General features: G+C 41.1%; 1 protein-coding gene across 2 annotated transcripts; it reads right to left on the minus strand.

The window, feature by feature from the left end:
* Positions 1-1,139: 1,139 nt before the first annotated feature.
* On the minus strand, positions 1,140-22,975 carry ARMC10 (armadillo repeat containing 10). Of its 2 annotated transcripts, XM_027573598.2 has the most exons (8): positions 22,506-22,975; positions 13,729-13,877; positions 10,846-10,980; positions 7,830-8,006; positions 6,606-6,658; positions 6,427-6,512; positions 2,982-3,053; positions 1,985-2,165 (listed from the first exon to the last, which is right to left on the minus strand). In XM_027573598.2, exons 1-7 carry the CDS (start codon positions 22,642-22,644, stop codon positions 3,019-3,021), a joined length of 774 nt encoding a protein of 257 aa, XP_027429399.1. In that variant the 5' UTR covers positions 22,645-22,975; the 3' UTR covers positions 1,985-2,165; positions 2,982-3,018. The 2 variants fall into 2 exon arrangements, with proteins under 2 accessions (XP_027429398.1, XP_027429399.1); XM_027573597.2 differs by lacking the exons at positions 6,427-6,512; positions 6,606-6,658 and having other exon boundaries at positions 1,140-2,165; positions 22,506-22,970.
* Between the last annotated feature and the right edge of the window lie 68 nt (positions 22,976-23,043).

Here is a 23,043-nt window from a genome sequence, read left to right on the forward strand (position 1 = left end):
GAACTGCATGGAGCTTCATCTCTCCTCGTAGAATCGCGCTCGATTTGCGTGGCTTCCATGTTTTCACTTAGCTACATTTTTGAAGGGTTTACGTACAAAAGCAACACCAAATTTTGAAAAATAAGTCAAATCCACTCTCTTGCCTCCATTCAGTCTAAGTATGGCGTAATGCCTTTCACTTGGTCTTCTCTGATCAGTTTCGTTTTGCTCTTTTGATTAGCCAGCAGCCATTGGAACCTGTGAGATTTTACTGACAAGTCCCTTTCTCCTGTGGTAAAGATGTTCCTCCTTGCCCAGAGCCGGGGGAGGGGATCACTCATTGTGGGAAATCTCACCCAGTAAAAACCAAGATGTGCCCTGACCTACAGAGATGAAGATCTATTTTGCACTTTCACTTTGTAATTTTTTTAAGGTAGTTAAAAAGGACTCCCCCTTTTTCTCTAGCATTTTGACATTTCAAACTCAACGCTCTGATTTCCAGGAAATGGGATTAGCTATTCAAACTAAAAACAGAGGAAGAGAAGAGAGATGGGGTTTTATAATCCAATGCTGCTGAAGCCCATCAAAGCCAAATCCTACTTTCTAATTCTGTGCCCATTTTGACTATGTGTTTTCATTAAATAAGGAGGCAGATTAAAAAATTCGTTAATAAGAAGTGTGCCTTTCAGGGAATTAGGACTTTTGTCAGCGATGCAAACCTATAGCCAGCATTTACCCATCAATGCTGTAGCCAGCTGGGAACGTCCTTGGTTTCACCTGAATACTGAATCCTTTTTCTACTGTAAAAATATTTCTTGCAAGTTTGATTTCTGTATCAGGCTAACCCTGCCTGTTTGAGGATTTGTGACTTCCTGTGGAAATCCATGTATTTACAAATGAAATTTAACGTACTTGTACAGCTTTGCCTTAAATACCTGGAGTAGGAACGCTGCTGCTTGCATACTGATATATACCTAGTACTGAGCATGGTGATGGTGAGGAACTGGAATAAGACCTGGCTGAAATGAAATCTATTAATAGTATTTTTATTCCATAAGCTATTGTGACACTATAATGACTAAAATTTACAATGTATGAAAATCTCAGCTAAGTAAAATATGGATGAAAATTAATGAATAAAGTACTATCAAGAGAAAATGTGTATAACCTTGTTTTTTCCTTTTTATTTAAAAAAATTATAAAATTTACACTGATGGTTAAAAAATTCAAATGCTAGAAGAAGGTATACATAGAAAAATCCTTTCCTCAGTCCCACTCCCGGGAATCTGGGTATGGTTCTAGAAACTGTTCTCTCGATAGAAGCATAGTTTTCATTTAGAAAACACATCCACATTTTCTGGATGCCTTTCCACATGAGCATGTTCAGATTTCCTTGTTTCTTTTAAGATGAGATAAACAGATTAACCAGTTGCTTACGGATGGACATTCCGATCGATCCCGGCCCGCCACACACTGCATCTTCACAGGCTGGCACACCCGGTGGGAGTCGGGAGGACGGGGATTAGACCTCCGGGAGCACTATGGCTGGCCTGGCCGGTGGCCTCGAAGACTCAGGAACGCTTCACTAGCACAAGGACAGGGTCGTTCCTGCAGCAGCCCTGAACCAACTAGCCAGTCGCACACACATGTTGTCTCAGACGGGTGCAAGGTTAGCTCACACATAAAGAAGGCAACTGTCCTGTCACGTCGAGGAAGTAACTGAAGTAAACTCAGCAAATGGCAAAATGAAAAGAAATGGGGTCAGAACAAGCTCTTCCATTCATCTGATAGCAAGAAAGTGGTTCAAAATAAACCGGAAGACCATGGCAGGGTCTAGCTGTGTTAATGATGAAATGTGATATTCACTGTTTAGATTCAGCAGCTGGACGAATTTCAGCTCCCTTAGTAAGAGGGAACATGAAAACCGGGACCAGTCAGAACTTGGGTAGGACTGTTACCTTTTCCTTCACATCCGCATCACGGTGTGCAGCTAAAGCTCTCATTTTCTGGGCACATTCTTCTCCATATAACAGGAAAAACAGGGAACCTTTAGGGAAAGTAGGCTGAATAGCTAAACAGCCTTCTTTTTCGAGGCAGTTATTTATATTCTGAGAGAGTGTAAGAACTCGAAGAAGAATCTCCTTTGCCACATGGCCATCATAAAGGGAAAGAAATGAGGCGTCCACCTGAAAGAGGAAACCGTGTTATTTTAATAATTTATGAAAACATTTTTCATGTGTATTTTCACATTTTAAAACTATATTGATTAAAAAAAAAAAAAAACCTGGTCATAGAAAATTATCCCTAAAATCGCCTAACATCAATGTAAAACCTTATGCACCCTTATACTTTATACTAATGGAAAAAAGGTTTCACTGTTTTAGCTGAAAAGTACTATTTTTTTGGAGTCCTAGAAGGTAGTCATTGGGAACAACTCCCATGCCCTTTTTAAGGTCCATCATCCAGTCTTCCTGGGGGCTCCTCAATTCCCCAGACACAGCCTGCCCACTGTACCCTGTGGGGCTGGGGTGCAGGGAGGAGCGGGTCCCTCCCTTACAGGAGTGGAGGCCCATTTGGTGTCCACACCACCTTTGCTTCCTTCAGAACACTTAGCTCTTAATTCTTGTGTTCGTTTGTTTTTGTCCTCATAAGCTGCATGAGTGTGCTCACTGGTGTGTCCTTGGCCCTCGGCTCAGCGTGTGGCGCGTCCTGGGGATTAGTGTTTCAGCACCCGTGAAGAGACATGCGAACACAACCACGTCAAGGGGAAGAGATGCGGTCACATTTATGATTTATGGTTGTTAGGGAGGACCCTTCCAAAATGAGTTTTTCAAAGTAAAATTGGTTCATTACAGAAAATTTATCAAATTCATGTAGGCAAAAAACAAACCCCTGTGCCCCTCACAGATAATCTCTGTTAACACTTTGGGATAAATCTTTCTAGATCTGTCCAAATCTATATATATTTGTATACCTATAAAACAAACATGTCAGCTACTTACTTGGGCACCAAGTAGTCCGTCTGCCATGGCTGGATTTTCAGACAAATTCACAAGCAGTTTCAAAACTTGAACCTGAAAGAAGAATCCTACTGGTTTATTTCAGACCAGCGAGCATGGATTTGCTCTCCTCCGCACACCAACCTCTCACTGCGTCCACGTTTTAAAGTCCGGCCCGGGCTTCACCGTTGGGCTCCAATTCTCTACCCCACGGCGTCCTCTCCTCTACCACACTCCCGGAGCACTTCTCACCCAGCAGAGTTAGAGAAACCGTATTTTTCCATGTTAGGGAGAAGATGGTGACTGTCTCACTGTCTACCCGCCTCGCCGCCTAACTCAGGGTAATAGGCTTAACGTTATGTTACATAAATGATCTTTATTACCGTTACCAGTAAGTGAAATATGATCTTTGGAACAAAAAAAGGAATCTCTCCAAGCCTGGTTTCTTTCTATTTAAGGTATGAAGATCTTGGAACAGTTTGGTTACCAAGACTAGATCAACATATGGTCCTTTTCTTTTTAGTAGGTTACTATGAACCTTTGAGTTTTTTATGTGAAAAATTTTGTAAATCCTTTAAATAGGCAGTAATAATCAGCAAACAAATGTTAACTTAGAGCTGACGAGCTAAACTATCAAAATTCCTATCACGTAACTGGTCAGTACTGTAAGTCCCCCCCTTATCGTTCCGAGGGGATACATTCCAAGACCCCCAACAGGCCTAAAATCACGGATAACAGCGAACCCTATATATACTATGTTTTCTCCCATACATACATACCTATGCTAAAATTTATAATTATTCACAGTAAGATTAACAACAATAATAAAATAGAACAATTACAGTAATCTGTAGTAAGTTATATGAAAGCGGTCTCTCAAAATACCTTTCCAATTTTAGTATATATGCTGCTGAAGGGAGCACGCTCTCTGAAAATATCTTATTGTTCTGTGCTCTCCCTTCTTGGGAGATGATAAAATGCCTGTGACAAGGTGAAGGGAGGTGAAGGACAGGTGGTGTGACGCCGTGTTGGGCTGCCCCAAGCCGCTGACGGTAAGCCAGAAGGATCATCTGCGTCCCAACTGTGGCTGACAGCAGGTGACAAACCGTGGAAAGTGCAACCACGGACTGGGGGGTGGGGGTGGGTAACTACTGTAATAATGACATTCAAATAGAATTCCTGTTTCAAGACACAGGTCATACAAAGCTATACTTTATACAAGAGACTTGAAGTTACACGAAGTGAGGAGCGGGGAGGGACAAATGTGCTCTCTACTAGACCTGGAAGGGAATCCAGATCTTTATTTTAGAAAACCTTTTTTTATGAAAAAGGCATTGTGTGTTTCCTGTAAAACATTTTTATTATTTATCTATTTTTAAGTAGCCCCAACGTGGGCTTGAACTCACGACCCTGAGATCAAGACCTGAGCTGGGATCAAGAGTTGGATACTTAACCAACTGAGCCGCCCAGGCGCTTCTCCCTATAGAACATTTTTTAAAAAAGTGATTAGCACAAAGGAGAAGGAAATTCACTCTTACTTCCGTGACCAAAACCAATCACTTAATATTAAGTTTTGTTATTTTCTTTCTGGTTTTTTTACACACCTATATACTCACATATTCCTTTGATCATGTTGTACATACTAACTTGTTAAGCAGGATAAAAGGCTTTGCTTAATTAATCAACTATTTAAAAAAAGTTTTATGAAATTAATACATGGTCATGATAAATTTCAAACCATGCAGAGGGGAACCAGGGTGAAAACAAAAGCCACCATCCTATCTGCCCATCCCACCCCCTCCCCCCCAGCAGAAACCCCTGGTAACAGTTTGTTTAGGCAGAGATCATGTTTTTCAAACAGATATTCTTTAGGATTAGAGCCTCTTAAGGTAAGAGAGGAAAGACAACTTCTAAACGTTTGTGCGGATCTGGTCTGGCCTGACTGGCCGCCAGCAAAAAGAATAGGTGTTAGGAATAAACACTTGTCTCCAATGTTAGTGAAGTCTGGATTAAGAAAACAGACAAGAGTTCTGAAACAGGAAGGTCCGAAACCTAGGACAGAAGTCTGGATGAAGTCAAAATCCACAAGGCCCCCTCGTGGCCCACGCGGGCAGGTTTATAACCAGGGAACCGTCATTATTCATAATAATTCAGTTAGGAGCCTGAATTAAAATTCCATGTTGCTATGCTCCGGAAGGGAGTGAAACATGGGAAAATAATTTACAGAGCACAACTGCAGGTATCTCCTGCTTTTTGAATGTCTGTGTTATGCCACCTCCCTTTTATAAAAGATCTACGTTATTGGTACCTGTTTCGATGAACCAAAAGAAATCCAAACAGGATTTTCATTTTTACAAAAAAAGAAAAAAGAAAACAGCATTGGGTGTCTGTTTGCAGCGAGCGTTGAGGGGGGCAACACCCCCCCAGAAGTACACTCAGCATGTCAGCATCAAGCAGCCAGATCTTTGAACTGTGTCTGTGAACATCTGCGCTTATCTTGATTTACTTGGTGCATCTGTTCGCAAGATATGTTCCAAGCTATCAGAAAAGTCTGAGAGAGGTTTTTTTGGGGGGGGGTGGGGGGGTTCTGGGAACGCTCAAAAATGTGTCCATATAAATTAATGGTAAGTGCTGCTGTGCTTCACGCCATTTTGGCTTAGGAAAGGTTTCATGGGAACGCCCTAGATCCGGGTAGCGGGGGACAGCTGTGTAGTATTTTGGTTTGAACCATGTTAAGTCCTCTCTCTTATCACATGTGCCGTCTCATGGTGACTCCATGACATTTATTTTAAGCCATTAGTTTTCTTTGCTCTCATTGCAGTTTTATTAACACAAGAATTATTGATGTTAATCTTCCATTATTTATATTTGGTTACGAATCAGTGTTGCGCCCAAAAGGTTGTTATAGTACACTGAGATCTCTTATTAAAAATAAGATTTTTCTTTTTTTTTTAAAGATTTTTTTTATTTATTTGACAGAGAGACACAGCGAGAGAGGGAACATAAGCAGGGGGAGTGGGAGAGGGAGAAGCAGGCTTCCCACTGAACAGGGAGCTGGATGCGGGGCTCGATCCCAGGACCCTGGGATCATGACCTGAGCCGAAGGCAGATGATTAACGACTGAGCCACCCAGGCGCCCCTAAAAATAAGATTTCTAAAAAGTCATTTTGGTGGTTATTTACTAAGAAAATATCTAAAACGGGTAGATTTTCTCACAAATGGATTACTGTCCAAAAGTTCATTTGCAACTTGGAACTTTACACTCATTTTTTATGGAGAAACAATGTTATAATTGGTGGTCAGGTTCCCAGACAGACCAAAAAAGCAGATTTTCTATCCTAGAAATGCCGTACCAGGCAATGGAATGGAAAAACAGAACAAAAAAAGAACATACTATTGTGGTATGAGTCATCTTCTAAGAAGTCATAAAATATATTGAAACACAAACCATGTCTGAGACAGATCCATATGGCCCCAAGGCCAGACTCGCCTGGCTCCGAACTCCTTGTTCCTCCTGAGGTTTTGGTAAAGCAGCTGCAGACACAGGCAGAAGAAATCTGTCCTATATTTGTGATGCTATGAGGTAGAGGTAAGAGTTTCCCTGGGGCCTCAGAGGCTGGAAGTTACCTTGTTCCACTGGATAGAGAGATGTCGATGGGCGCATGTGTTTTGGAAATTGCCTATGGATGGAGCATATTTCAAAAATATTGCTAATAAGATTATTACATTTAATTTTGAATGCCTTTGGGTACATCCAGATCCAGCTAACTCTGGCTACTGGAAATGTGGAAAGCCCAGAACAAATTTTAAAAGGGCTATAGTGAGGCTCTCCTGTAACCACATTTGGTAACCCCAGAAATAACCTCAGTGATGTTGAATATTTGGAGTGTGGTCCTTCTAAAATGCTCTGCGTTTTTCTCTCACCTGTGCCAGACAACACAGACCAATATAGTAAAACGCTGATGAAAGACCAACCCAACTAATCAGAGCCTTAGATTAGTCTACCTTCTGTTTTTATGCTATTTCTTGAAAAATGGCACTTGAGAAAAATGCCCACTAATAGGAGAGGTTTACTCAAGTTACTTTCACGGGGTGTCTCCTGAGATCCTACCTAATTAGGACAATCTCTGTTGCCTCCTACATCTTTGTAACTGGTTAAAATCAAGCCCCCAGGGGTGCCAGGGTGGCTCAGTCGTTAGGCGTCTGCCTTCGGCTCAGGTTTCATATGATCCCAGGGTCCTGGGATCGAGCCCCGCATGGGGCTCCCTGCTCGGCCGGGAGCCTGCTTCTCCCTCTCCCACTGCCCCTGCTTGTGTTCCCTCTCTAGCTGTGTCTCTCTCTGTGTCAAATAAATAAATAAAATCTTTAAAAAAAAAAAAGCACTCAGACATGCATTACTAACTTAAAAGTAGTTTTCAAAAGATTTTTTCTGCAAATGGCTAAATCAAAAAAATGTTTCTAACCTGGAGGTGAGCAAAAAACTCAATTAACCAGCATTATCCCTCAAAGACCCCTTTTAATCAATTGTGTATAATTAAACCTGGTGTGGAGGGGAAGCCAGCTACATCACTTTAGTAAAAGGTAAACTCATTTTCAGAAGAGCAAATGGATGCCAATCTACTGATAAGTGAAATAACACATTTTCACTAATTCATTTTGAAATTGATTACTGGGAGATAAAAATAATTTACTTTCTTGGGCTCACAAAAAGGCTTTTTTAAAAATGAACTTTAAACGTGCGTTTTGAGGGATATCAACTTAAGGTGGAGAACTTAGAAATTCAATTCCAATCTTAATAAGCTTGATGCAACAGCTCTTTGTACTCCCAAGTCATAACGGCTTCATTCGTACCTTGGTACTTCCATTCCCTGTAAGCAGCACATGGAACAGGTCTGTGATGTACTTGCTAAGCATGTGCTGGTGGTCGTTGGTAACTGTCATGTTGGTCAACAATCTCAGCCCAGCCAGCTGTACAGCAGAGTCCAGGGGCCCAGAGAGGACATCCTTGCAGACTTGACAGATGTAAGCCTAGAGGTGTGGGGAAAAAGTGAGCATCTTAGAATCTCCAAAAGTTTGTCTATGACACAGTAACTTTTCTGCACAGCAGAGGAGGACAGTTGTTCAGGGGGAGGCTGGCTCCTCAAAAAAGATGGCGTTTCTATCCCGCCCTCAAACTTTGGTGATTTTTTTTTTTTTTTTAAAGCTACCTTTGTTAATGCCAGGCAACGTGCAAGCATTTTACAAATACACCTCACTTACTCCGGAAGATGCCTCTAATGCGGTGGGTGTTATTAATGGCCATTTTACAGACAAGGACAAGTCCTCAAGGAACTCGGATCCTCGCCCCATATTAAGCCAGCTGGTGGAGGAGCAATGTCCAACTCCAGAGACCCTGCTCTCAACACCAGGGGGCTCTCAACTGTTGGGGGCCTCCCAGCTCAGTCTTCCCTTCTGTGTCAACTGCTTTGGACGCACGAGTATAGAGGAGGAAGACCTGTGTGGCCATTCTGCATCGCGGTAAGTACCTTAACAACAGGGTCGAGGAACTGCATCATGTTAGAAGAATAGGGGGGTCAAAATGAAACAGAATTTTTCTCTAGGGTTAGTTCTATCAAAAGTAAGCAGAGGCAAAACTATCTTTGGCCCAATTTTCTCGTTTACCCAGGTATATGGTCTGCGCCTTCCTGACACTGGTGACCACCACTGGCAAAACATAATGCAATGCCCGCAACACTCCTATTTCACACATGACGGAACGAAACCCACTGTGATGGAAACTTTTCTGACACTGTTTTCTATTTCTGGCCAGGATCTTTCCAGCTTGGAAAAATTATGTCTCACAGATAATTACTATTCACCTAACTAAAAACTCCACCCAAAATTCTAACTGATTAAGAAAAAGTTCCTAATATAAAATGCTAAGAAATGACCAACTGTCCCATAGGCCAGTATTAAGTTTTAGAAAAAAATCCAAAAGTATCCATGTTGCCACAGAAACTAGAATAATGGCAGTAAAGCAAAGAGAGATTAAATTTTTAATCTTGGTCAGAGCTAAATGACATTTACGAGCCACCTGGTTCTCTTTGGCCACAATTTCAGCACACATCTGTCCTTCAAAAAAAAATGCCATTTCCTCAGCTCTTTATAAATCATATATTTTCATAAGATGCTGATGCCTTTCAAAGCATTTCCCAAAATGTGTCGAGCATTTAGATCCTTATTATCTTTGAGTCTTTTCACCGGTTCACGTTTAGCAACAAGATCACCAAGTGGACCAGCTCAGTTATTTCTGGGGCTGTGCCTACCTCCCCTTGCTCTGCTTTCTCTTGGAATTCCCTCCTTCCCCAACTCTGCTTGTAGAATCATTAGACATTCCTTTTTTTTTTTTTTTTAAGATTTTATTTATTCCCGGGAGAGGAAGGGAAGGAGAGAAGGAGGAGCAGAGGGAGAGGGACAAGCAGACCCCGTGCTGAGCGTGGGGCCTGACAGGCGCTCCATCCCAGGACCCCGGGACCATGACCTGAGCCGAAACCAAAAGTCAGACGCCCCAAAACCTTAGACATTCTTTAGAGCCAAGCCGCACTCAACCTTTTACAAAACTTTTGGATGAGATCTCTCCTTTCCATGTACTCAACAATGTTTTACATTTTTCCTGAAAGTACTTCATCATGTTCTACTTTGCATCACACCTATTTATGGACTTGCCTTTTCTCTCCTTCTAGCTTTCTTAAAACAAGATTTAATCATGTTCATTTCTAAACTCTGTACCACAGAGCAGAAGCTCAATAAATGTTGAAATAACATAAGTTCCTAATTTGTTTTATTTATCTGCTGATATTATCAGACTCTGGCCAGGTTCCTTCACCACAGCTGGATTAAAGTGAATCCCAAATTCAAAAGCCCAATGCAGCTCTTACTGGCTGGTTCAGATTCCTCCTTCCCCTGCCTTATTCTCCATAAAAAACGGGCAGAGGACCTAAATAGATATTTTTTCCAAGAAGACCTACAAATGGTCAATAAGTACATGAAAAGATGCTCAACATCACTCATCATTAGGGAAATCCAAATAAAAACCACAATATCACCTCACACCCGTTAGAATGGCTACTGTCAAAAAGACAACAAGTGCTGGCGAGGATGTGGCAAAAAGGAATCCTTGTGCTCTGCTGGTGGGAATGTAAACTGGCGCAGCCATTATGAAACACAGTATGGCGGTTCCTCGAAAAATTAAAAATACAAACTACCATATGATCCAGCAACTCCAGTTCTGGGTATTCATCTGAAGACCTTGAGAAGAATAATTTGGAAAGCTATACGCACCCCTCAGGTTCACTGCAGCACTACTCATAATAGCCAAGACACAAGAACAACCTGTGTTGACAGATGAACGAATAAAGCAAATGTGGTCTGTGTATACAATGGGAAAACTTTCAGCCATAAAAAGGAAGGAAATCCTGCCATTAGCAACAAATGGATGGACCTTCAGGGCATTACACTAAGTGAAATAGGACAGAGAAAGACAGATACTAGAGATATCTCTTATATGTGGAATCTAAAAAAGCCAAACTCACAGAGACAAGAGTGTGATATGGTAGCTTCTGGGGTGGAGGGATACATGAAACGGGGAGATCTGCTCACAAGGTACAGACTTCTAGTTACAAGATGAATAAGTTCCGGGATCTAATGTACAGCAGGGTGACTCTACTGTATTATATACTTGAAAGGTGCTAAGAGAATAGATCGTCAGTGTTCTCACCATGTAGACACAAAGGGTAACTATGTGAGGTGATGGAGGTCCTCACTAACCCTATGGTTGTTTTCTCTCATTTATAGAAAACTTAGTCACTTGCAATTTCAGATAACTTACCTTTATCTTGACTTGATTGTCAACATTCACACTCAGGTTATTCAATGCATTTAAAGCTTTCTCTTTAATACTGTGGTTGGGATTATTGATTTTGCTTCCAATGATTGGAATACCACCCAATTCACGAATAATGACCTAAGAGGGGGAAAAAACAGGACCATCACTTCAATACATACTCCCTTCATCAAATTTTTTGCATCCACAAATACAAATAAAAATTAATGACTCTTTGGAAATACCTTTCCTATGCATAATCTGTAATTCTTATTTTAAAAAATTGCTTTCTATAATTTTAAAGGTAAAGAAAATAGATTGAAAATAAATTAAGATATATAATTGTTTAAAAACTATAGCTTGGAGATCTACAATGAAGATTTGTAGAGCTACTGAAATGATCTCAAAGCAATTTATGGACAAATTATTTTACTTTGAAATAACTTTTCTATTACAGACACATTTGGAAAAGTATGTTATGATTTAGGATACTAAAGTAACATTTTGCTAAAATGTATTCTTTGGAATAATACAAATCCTTCAAGATGTTTTTTTTTTTTTTTAAATATTTTATTTATTTATTTGACAGAGAGAGAGGGAACACAAGCAGGGGGAGTGGGAGAGGGAGAAGCAGGCTCCCCGCTGAGCAGGGAGCCCGATGCGGGGCTTGATCCCAGGATCCTGAGATCACGACCCGAGCCAAAGGCAGCTGCTTAACAACTGAGCCACCCAGGTGCCCCTCCAAGATGTTAATAGACGTTCCATTAAGACAAGGGAGGTTCTGCGGTTAGGTAGGTAAGTTTGAGAAACTCTGGGTATAAATGTAGACACTTCTTTATTGTGAAGCATTCCTATGTTCATGAGTGCTGGGAATCTCCAAGAGGGGAGCACTGAATAGAGTATTTCCATAAACTGTACACAAAAAAAGAGGGTCATTTCTCAGTGGGGGGGTGGATTTGGGGGAAGCACCTTTCAACATCTTGAAGAATTAGAGTTCTACAGAATTTGTGAAATGATGCCCAAATTTTCAAAGAAAAAATAATCTGGGGAATTTTCACAATCGGTGGCAACACTATGCTATTCTGCACCTTTGGCCCCAACTGAACGATACATTAACTGCTTCAATTCGTACAAGAAAAATAAGCTGAGAATTACTCCTGTCAGGACAAAACATGCCCTTCTATGAGAAAAAGAATGAAAGAGTATCCTGGCGTCATCCACTTTTTACCAACAGCCCCAAACCCTACTCTACCATCAAGAGTGGCTCAGCACTGGGACAAAAAGAAACTCCCTGTGCAATCCCACGTTCTTCCTAAGAATTTGTGATTACTAGAAAACAGTTTTTTTTTTTTTTAAACTATCCTATTAAGGGTCGCCTGGGTGGCTCAGTCATTAAACGTCTGCCTTCGGCTCAGGTCATGATCCCAGGGTCCTGGGTCAAGCCCCGCATCGGGCTCCCTGCTCAGTGGGGAGCCTGCTTGTGTTCTCTCTCGCTATGTTTCTCTCTGTCAAATAAATAAAATCTTAAAAAAAAGAACTATCCTATTAAGGCAGATCAAGGCACTATAATTTATGACGAGACACTGATTCCCATTGCCCAGGAAAGTGCTTGTTCAACCAGTGACTATGGATCCATTATCCCTACAGTTTGTTTCAGAGGATCTAAAGCGATGGCATCAGAAACGGCTCCAATTAGTCACCATCTGTTGTTTTTGTTTGTGTGGCACCTCTCCCCACTGGGGCAGAGCACCTCCTCTCTCCCATCTAGTCCCCGATGGGGCTGCTGGCTGAATGTGCTCCCATCCATCCCTGCTGTTCAGCTGTGGGATGCTCCCGAGAGCTCGGGGGTGCCTTAGCACAGCATCTCATCCGAAGGACTGGCGCCTGATCCTGGCCGAGCAACTCCACCATTTGGATCATGAGCCACAGGGATGAAGGCTTTGGAGACCAGGGGCTTTCTGTCCATCCCGGTGATGAAAACCTCTTTGTGGCCAGAGAGACAAAAAAAAAAAAAAAAGCCCAATACACAAAAAGGAACAGGGCTGAGCAGAGCCAAAAGATGGAGGGAGGGAGAGCTCTGATCATGCTCTCTGTAACCTTAAATTGTTTTCATTTGTGCCTGAAGCCAGGGCCATTGTTGGATGTCCAAGTTAACTGAGCTCAGTACTTTCCCTTTTTGGTTTAAAACAATTTAAGTTGGGTTGTCACTTGCAAAAGAAAGAATACAGGTAATCAACAAATATCCTTTAAATCTCCCTATAAATCTCAAGAGCTTTACGGTAAACCTTGCCATGCTGGAAAATACTTGACTGAAAGAGTATAAATTCAACATAATTTTGTTTTCATGACAAAGTCAACAAAAGGCATCAGCTGAAAATCATTACAATTATTTTTTTTTTAAACGCTTTCTCCACGGGGAGAAGGAAGCATTCAAATTAAGTGCTTTAGACTTGGTGTTAAATCTCTACTGGTAGAAGCCGCTTACACTGGTTAGCGGTTGTTAATGGCCCATGGCCCCCATGCATCAGAACCCCACCCTCAAGACCTATATAAAATGGAAAGTATGTTCTTCAATGTTAGAGATGCTTTCACTGTTCTCCTGCAACACTACTGAATTTTAAATAATTTAAAAGGCCACGCAATGCTAAGTGGAGTAGATCACACTTATCACAAATGTGACCAATTCCTAGGGATCTAGAATCCCAGGAATACGATTGTCACTATTCGGCCTTGCTTTTCAGAAACAAACAAACACTATGCTGTAGGTACACATCCCCACACTGTACAGATGAGGAGAGTGAGGCTCCGGGATTAAATGCCTTATCAGAGTCACAATTAACTGCCAGTGTGTAAGAATGGGAGGCGCCCATTCTGAGATGAGGTACTTACTTGGTTAGCTGAAAAGGCTGCATTGTTACCCAGAGTGACCAAAGCTCTTTCAGTAATTACAGGATCATCAATTGACTCAAGCAGGTAGAGGAGTTTCTGGAGCTGGTCAGCGTTTAGGACATCATCATATGAGCCATTGGTTAAGTCTTCTGCAGAAGAACAGAGTTATTTAAAATCAGTATGAGAGTTAAAAAAATTTTTTTTAAGAGGGCACACAAGTGTGTGAACAGGGGTAGAGGACCAGGGGGGAGGGACAGAGGGAGAATCTTAAGCAGGCTCCACGTCCAGCATGAGCCTGACACGGGGCTCAATAACATGACCCTGGGATCATGACCTGAGCTAAAATGCAGTCTGACCCTTAACTGACTGAGTCACCCAGGTGCCCCTAAAAAATTTTTTTTTAAATTTAAAAGACTATATATATGAGAGAGAAAGTGAAAGAGCACAAGCAGGGGGAGGGGCAGAGGGAGAGGGAGAAGCCGACTCCTTGCTGAGTGTGGAGCCTGATGTGGGGTTCCATCAAAGGACCCTGGGATCATGACCTGAGCTGAAGTCAGACACTTAACCAACGAGCCACCCAGGCGCTCCTAAAAGTTTTTTTTAAACAATACTGAATGCACACTCTGATGCCAGGCACGGTTTTAAGCACTTCATGTGCTTTATCTAATTTAATCTTCAAGTAACCTTTGGTAAAAGATACTATTATAAGTCTCAATTTATAGATGGGAAACTGAGGCTTATAGACATTAAGAAATTAGCCAGTGGGGGCACCTAGGTGGCTCTGTTGGTTAAGCATTCGACTCTTGATCTCAGCTCAAGTCTTGATCTCAGGGTGGTGAGTTCAAGCCCTGTGTTGGGCTTCATGCTCGGCATGGAGCCTACTTTAAAAAAAAAAAGAAATGAGCCAATGGTCACTCGGTATTTCTTAGTAAGGCACTGCATGCCAGAACATTTTCTGTTTCTTCTTTTAAAAAACCAGGTACATGTATCCAATGGAACACTTGCCTAGAGGTATAGGTTAATTAAGGAAAAGGATTTACATTAAGCAGACCTTTTCTTTCTTTCTTTTTTTAAAGATTTTATTTATTTATTTGACAGAGAGAGACACAGCGAGAAAGGGAACACAAGCAGGGGGAGTGGGAGAGGGAGAAGCAGGCTTCCCGCCGAGCAGGGAGCCCGATGTGGGGCTTGATCCCAGGACCCTGGGATCATGACCTGAGCCGAAGGCAGACGCTTAACGACTGAGCCACCCAGAAGCCCTGTACCTTTTCTTTCTAAAAATACATACCAAATTATTGGGGCGCCTGGGTGGCTCAGTTGTTGGGCATCTGCCTTCAGCTCAGATCATGATCTCAGGGTCCTGGGATGAAGCCCCATGTCGGACTCCCTCCTCGGTGGAGAGCCTGCTTCTCCCTCTCCCTCTGCCTGCCACTCCGCCTACTTGTGCTCTCTATCTCTCTGTCAAATAAATAAAAATCTTAAAAAAAATAATTAAATTCTGAATAATGTGATGGTGGTGGGTAAATCACTTTTTTATAAATCCAGTATGAAAGCTAAAAAACATAGTAAAAATAACTATCAGTGCAACAATTTGTTAAGGGATACATTAGACAAAAAGATGTGAACTGTGATATTAGAAACAGAAAATGTGTGTATGTGGGGGGAGTAAGAATGTAGAGCTTTAGAATGCATTCAAACTTTGGTTATTATCAACTTCAAACAGACTGTTACAAGACGTTTTATGTAAGCCTCATGGTAACCACAAAGCAAAAACCTACGGTAGATAAAGAAACATTGAAGGGAAAGGAATCTAAACACCACTACAGAAAACCATCACCAGAGAGCAAGAGAAGAAAGGAACAAAGGAATTACAAAACAGCTACAAAGCTATTAACAAAATGGCAATAAGTCCATACCTACTGAAAATTATTTTAAATGTAAGTGGACTAAATTCTCCCATCAAAAGGCCTAGAGTGGCTGAATGGATAAAAAAGACCCAATTCACATTCTGTTTCTGGTCATCCATTGTAACATATGGTGAGTTTTTCCACATCATCAAGCAATTCTTGGACACCAGCTGGTTCTACAATTCCACTCAATTCTGACACTATCTACCTGCATCAAATCCTCCCACAGGTTACAGGCTCAGTTCTCAAAGACTGCCCCCCCGCCTTCAGATGCCAGGGGCAAGCCCAAGTTGTCACTGGGGCTTCTGATCAACTGGGTATAGATCAGAGATTTCACCAACCCCCAACCTGAGTCCAATTAATTTGCTAGAGCAGCTCATAGAACTCAGAGAAAATTTTACTTACTAGGTTTATTACCCTCTAATTTTAGTATATTTTCTGCTGAAGCGAGCACAGTTTAATACCCTCTAGTCACAAGTTTGGCTCCCCTGGCAACAAGATCCCAACCTTAGGGTGCTGTTCAAGTCATCCATTAACATAACAAAAGATATCTTTATAGCTCACGGCACTTAGGAAATTCTGAGGGTTTTAGAAGCTTTGTGCCAGAAATGGGGATGAAGAATAAATATGTATTTCTTATTCAAAATCACAATATTGCACTAATTATATGCTGTCAAGAGACTCACTTCAGCTTTATGGATACACACAAAGACTGAAAATGAAGGGAGGGAAAAAGGTATTCCATACAAATGGAAAGCAAATGGAAACTATAAAAAAAGCTGGGGTAGCTACACTTTTAGTAGACAAAATAGATTTTAAAACAAAGATTGTACTAAGAGACAAAGAAGATAATTATATAATTATAAAAGGATCAATCTAATATAACGTTTGTAAATATGTATGTACCCAACACAGGGGCACCTAAATATATAAAGTAAATATAATCAGACCTAAAGGGAGAAATAGACTTCCAGTACAATAGTAGGAAACTTCAATACTCTACTTTCATCAATGGATAGGTCACCCAGACAGAAAATTGATAAGGAAACACTGGACACGTTAGACCAGATGAACTTAACAGACATTTACAGAACATTCTATTCAAAAGCAGAAGAGGGGGCACCTGGGTGGCTCAGCTGGTTAAGTGTCTGCCTTCAGCTCAGGTCATGATCCCAGGGTCCTGGGATCGAGCCCCACATCAGGCTCCCTGCTCTGTGGGAAGCCTGCTTCTCCCTCTCCTATTCCCCCTGCTTGTATTTTCTCGCTGTCAAATAAATAAATAAAATCTTAAAAAAAAAAAATCTTTTTTTAAAATCTTAAAAAAAAAAAAGCAGAATAGGATGTTCTTCTTAAGTGCACATGGAACATTCTCCAGGATAAATCATATGGTAGGCCACAAAGTAAGTCTTAATAAATTTAAGAAGACTGAAATAGTATCATACATCTTTTTCAACTATAAGGTAGTGAACTAGAAGAACTACAAGAAAAACAGAAAATTCACAAACATATGGAGATTAAACATGCTACTGAAAAATTAGTCAAAGAAGAAATCAAAAGAGAAATAAAAAAATATTGAGGTAAATGGAAATAGAAATACAATATACCAAAACTTACGGAATGAAGCAAAAACAGTTTTAAGAGGGAAGTACAGAGTGCTAAATGCTTACATTATTAATAAGAAAGATTTCAAATAAACAACCTAACTTTACACCTCAAGGACCCATAAAAAGAACAAAGCCCAAAGTTAGAAGGAAGGAAATAACAAAGATCAGAGCAGAAATAAATGAAATAGAGAGTAGGAAGACAATAGAAAGATCAATGAAACTAAGAATTGGTTTACTGAAAAGATGAACAAAATAGGCAAACCATTAGCTACACTTACCAAGAAAAAAGAGAGGACTCAATGAAATGAGAAATTAAAAAGGAGACATTACAATTGATACCACAAAAATACAAAGGATCGTAAGAGAGTATTAGGAACAATTATATGCAAACAAATTGAGCAATCTAGAAGAAATGGAAAAATTCCTAGAAATACATAACCTACAAAGACTGAATTGAAGAAATGAAAAATCTGATCAGACCAATTACTAGTAAGGAGATTGAATCAGTAATCAAAAATCTCCCAACAGACAAAAGTCCAAGACCACAGGGCTTCACTAATGAATTCTACCAAATTCTTCAAAGAATACCAATCCTCAAACTCTTCCTAAGAACAGAAGAGGAGGGAACACCTCTAAACCCATTTTACAAAGCCTGTATTACCCTGATACCAAAATCAGACAAGGACACAAGAAAGAAAATTACAGGCCAAAATCCATGATGGATACAGATGTAAAAAACCTCAACAAAATATTAGCAAACAATACATTAAAAAGATCATACACCATGATCAAGGGGAATGTATCCTTGGGACGCAAAGATGGCTCAATAGCTGCAAATTGATCAGTATGATACACCATAGTAACAAAATGAAGGATAAAAATCATATGATCATCTCAACAGATGCAGGAAAAGCATTTAACAATATCCAACATCCACTCATGATAAAAACTCTCAACTAAAAGGGTACAGAGGGAATGTACCTCAACATAACAAAGGCCATATAGGATAAACCCACAGCTAACAAACTCAATGGTGAAAGACTGAGAGCTTTTCCTTTAACATCAAGAACAAGATAAAGATGTCCACTCTCACCACTTTTATTCAATATAGTACCAGAAGTCTTGGCTAGGGCAATCAGGCAAGAAAACAGAGATAAAAGGCACCCAAATCAGAAAGGAAAAAGTAAAACTATTTGCAGGCGACATTATATTATATAGAGAAATCCCTCAAGACTCCACCAAAAAGCTGAGAATACACAGGTTCAGCAAAATTGCAGGATACAAAATCAATATAAGAAAATGAGTTGCATTTCTATACACTAATAACAAACTATCAGAAGGAGAAATTAAGAAAACAACTCCATTTACAATTACATCCGAGAGAACAAAATACCTAGGAATTAATTTAACCAAGGAGGTAGGTACACAGACCTGTACACTGAAAACTGTAAGACACTGATGAAAGAAACTGAAGAAGACACAAATAAATTGGAAGTTATTCATGCTCACAGATTGGAAGAATTAATATTATTAAAATGTCCATATTACCCAAAGCAATTTACAGATCCAATGCAATCCCTACCAAAATTCCAATGGCATTTTCACAGAAATAGAACAATCCTAAAATTTGTATGGAATGATAAAAGACCCCAAATGGCCAAAGCAATCTTGAGAACAAAGCTGGAGGCATTGTGCGCCCTGCTTTCAAAATACATTACAAAGCTATAGTAATCAGAACTGTATGGCATTGGCATAAAAACAGACACAGAGATCAATGGGACACAAGAGCCCAGAAATAAACCTATGCATCTATGGTCAATTAATTTATGACAAAGCAGCCAAAGAAATACAACGGGGAAAAGACAGTCTCTTCAGTGAATGATACTGGGAAAACTGGATAGCCACATGTAAAAAGATGAAACTGGACCACTATTTTACATCATACACAAAAATCAACTCATAATAAAGTCTTGAACGTAAGACTTCAAACCATCAAACTCCTAGGAGAACACATAGGCAGTAAGCAACTTGACATAGGTCTTTGCATGATTTTTTTAGATTTGACACCAAGACCAAAAGCAACAAAATAAACAAGTGGACTGTATCAAATTTAAAAACTTCTGCACAGCAAAGGAAACCATCAATAAAATGAAAAGGCAACCTATAGAATGGGAGAAAATATCCCCAAGTCATATATCTGATAAGCAGTTAATATCCAAAATATATAAAGAACTCATGCAACTCAACAGAATAAAACCCAAATAATCATTTAAAAAAAAAAAGCACAGGATCTGAATAGCCATTTTTTTCCGAAGACGTATAAATGGCCAACAGATACATGAACGTGCTCAACATCAGTAATCACCAGGGAAATGCAAATCAAAACAATAAGGTGTCACCTCACACCTGTTAGAATGGCAGTATCACAGAGAGAGGAAAACAAAAAAACCCGAAAGATAAGAGATAACAAGTGTTGGTGAGGATGTAAAGAAAAGGGAACCCTGGTGCACTGTTGGTGCGAATGTAAATTGGTATAGTCACTATGGAACACAGTTTGGAGGTTCCTCAAAAAATTAAAAATAGAACTACCACATGATCTAGCAATTCCACTTCGGGGAATTTATTTGAAGAAAATGAAGTCACTATCTTGAAAAGACGTATGCATCCCCATGTTCACTGCAGCATTATTTATAACAGCAAGACAGAGAAACAACCTTAGTGTCCACTGATGGATGAATGGATAAAGAAAATATGGTCTAGATATATATATGGAATATTGAAATGGTGGAATATTTCTGCCATTTGCAACAACTTGGGTGAACTCTGAGGGCATTATTCTAAGTGAAACAAGTCAGACAGGAAAGAAAAACAAATACTAAATAATCTCACTTATATGTCGAATCTAAAAAAAAGAAAAACGAAAAAACTGAATTCATAAATACAAACAGATTGACTGGGGTTGACAGAGGCAGGCAAAGGGGGAGTGTAAAATGGATGAAGGTGGTGAGAAGTACAAACTTAAGGATAAATACATCTTAGGGAAGCAATGGACAGCTTGGTGACTACAGTTAGCAAGCAATACTGTATTGTATACTTGAAAGTTGCCGAGAGTAAATCTTAAAAGTTCTCATCACAACAACAACAAAATGTACAACTATGTGAGGTGTGAGATGTCAACTAAACTTACTGTGGTGATCATTTTGCAATATGTACAAATACAAATACCTGAATCAAATATATAAAATTTAACCAAATATATAAACATTATCTATATTCGATATTATATTGTATACCTATCACTAACATAATGTTATATATCAATTATATCTCAATTAAAACAAAAAAGGTCATCTTCTGAAATCTAAAGATGATGCTGAAAAAAGGGGTACTTGTCAAGTCTTCAGATAAAGGTATGTAGCTTCAGGAAGAAGGGACCATGAACAACTTACTTTGTAAGCTGCCTGACCTAAGATAACAGTGACTTTGGAAACTGGTAAAATTAAGTTTAAAAGTAAGACTTTGTTGGTGTTCACCAGGTCCCGTCAGTGTGAGAGGTATCTGAATCCAGAAATCTCTCTCACACAAAGACAACAAATTAGGCTTTGTGAGGGTAAATAAAATGAAAACTGCTTTTTCCTTTGTGCCAAAAGGGAAACAGACCTTCTCCCTACTGTTTTCTCCGAGTATCTCCTTGAGTAAACTTGTAGAGTTGACCCTCGACAATGCAGGGTTTAGGGGTGCCAACCCCAGAGCAGTTGAAAATCCATGTGTATAACTTTGGACTCCCCTAAACTTAACAACTAATAACCTGCCATTAACTGGAAGCCTTACTGAAAAGTCAGTTAACATATATTTTGTATGTTATATGTCTTATATACTATATTCTTACAATAAAATAAGCTAGAGAAAATGTTAAGAAAATCATAAGGAAGATACACTTACAGAACTGTACATATTACCAGAGAAAGATCTCAATGTAAGTAAACCTGAGTTCAAAACCCCCATGTTCAAGAGTCAGCTATAACTGTAAATCCTTTGTCTGTCTCTTTCAATATAAATGAATATGTTTTTAAAAGCTAAGTAACCCTCTTGCAAGTTTACAACACAAGAAAGTCTTTCTTAGGGGCTTTAGGGTCATCTGTTTGAAATGTAAACATCAAGAAAGAGGGAGCCCAGATCTCTGAGTTTAGCCTTGGCACCTGGCTCTGTGTTGTAACCACCTGCTTATCAAAAAGATGCTAAGTCTTCTTTTTCCTTTGGATAAAGGCAATTAGCTAACACAGCCACCTCAATTACCAGTTTTTTGGATGAACTACGTGTAAATGGTGCTAGATCAAGCCCTTTCTTAAGAACAAGTTACTGTTTTTCTTGAGAACATGCAGGTAATATGAAATAGATTTTATCTGCCTAGGTACATAAAGGGGTGAGAATTCTGTCTTTTCAATCCCATTAGCTGATTGCCTGGGATGGGCACAGCAATCTAGTTTAATGCTCATTCAACAATAAAACTTTAGTTCTTTTCTATATTTGTAGAGAGGAGTTTCTTGGTTGGTAAGAGATTTTATTTTTAATTATTTCTGTAACAGCGTCCATGACCTGAACTTTCCCTCCAGAACATCCAGCAAATCCTCAGAATCCGGAATCCATCAACCGACTTTTGGACGGCAACGTAACCATGCACTTCTTCGCCAGAAGGGTACTCCCTTCCCCATGCAGACAACTGTTTCAAACTGATATGTACAACGATGTCTGTTATCTCCAGGATCTCTCTGCAACTTTGTATATGAAGTCACTATAGTGACTTCTCCCAGGGAAACTTCATGCACAGTTTCATCCACCGCTCCAGGCCCCGCAACACCCAGGCCACGGCAGGCGGAATCCCTTTGGTAACACAAAGGCCGGGAGCAAGCTTTAACTAGAGGGGCAATTGACATGCTTTTGAGAAACCCAACCAATCCTCCACTGTGACGCCGCACTCAGGCAGGAAAATTTGGGCAACTTTTCATCCTGGGATTTTGAACTAAGTGGAGGCAGGGGGCGGCTCAGAACCCTACACGCACCCAATCATGTGGATGATCCGTCCTCTGCACCTGGGCTTCTCGACCTGGCCATGCTCACGAGCCTCCCTCCCTCGCCGGGTTCGGCTTCTTTGGCTGCGAGCACGGGAGAGCTACGAGCGGCTGCTGTCTTCAACCTTCACCCCAGGGATAACACCCAGCCCCGGTCCGCCGTCCCCGGCCACCTTTCGGGCACCCTGTGGCCTCACCTGCGGAGCGCGAGGGGCGCAGCCGAAGCCCACGGCCGCCTTGCCGCTGGCCCCGCATCAGCTTGTAAATGCAGTAGCAGGCGCCGGCCCCGAGGACCAGACCCGCCGCCACCCAGCCCACGGCCCGGGCGCCGCCCATGCTGGCGCTGGGGCTGGGGCGCAGCGCGGGCCCTGGCGCGGGAGGTACCCGAGCGCTAGCCCGCGGAGGAGAAAGGAAATGGGTCTGAGCTCCGCCTCCCGGAAACGGCCCTGCTAAAACAGTAAAACCGCCCACTGCGGCCCCCGAGCGTCCCGGCAGCTTGGCAGAGGCGGGGCGGGGGGGGGGGCAGGACTACGTGAAGAGCCGCAGGGACTGCACGCCCCGCGGGGACACACCGGTGGCCGCGGCCGCCGCCCGGAGGCGGACTTCCTCTCCCTTCCGCCGGGCCCAAGGCTCGCCCTCCTCCCGTCTCCCTCCCGGCTGCCCAGACCTTGAGGGCGCGGGCCTGCGCGCGCCGCGTCCGCCCCGCCCCGTTGCCGGGGCAACGCCGGGACGCGC

This window comes from Zalophus californianus, chromosome 12 (genome assembly GCF_009762305.2).
Source record: "Zalophus californianus isolate mZalCal1 chromosome 12, mZalCal1.pri.v2, whole genome shotgun sequence".
Lineage (NCBI taxonomy): Eukaryota > Metazoa > Chordata > Mammalia > Carnivora > Otariidae > Zalophus > Zalophus californianus.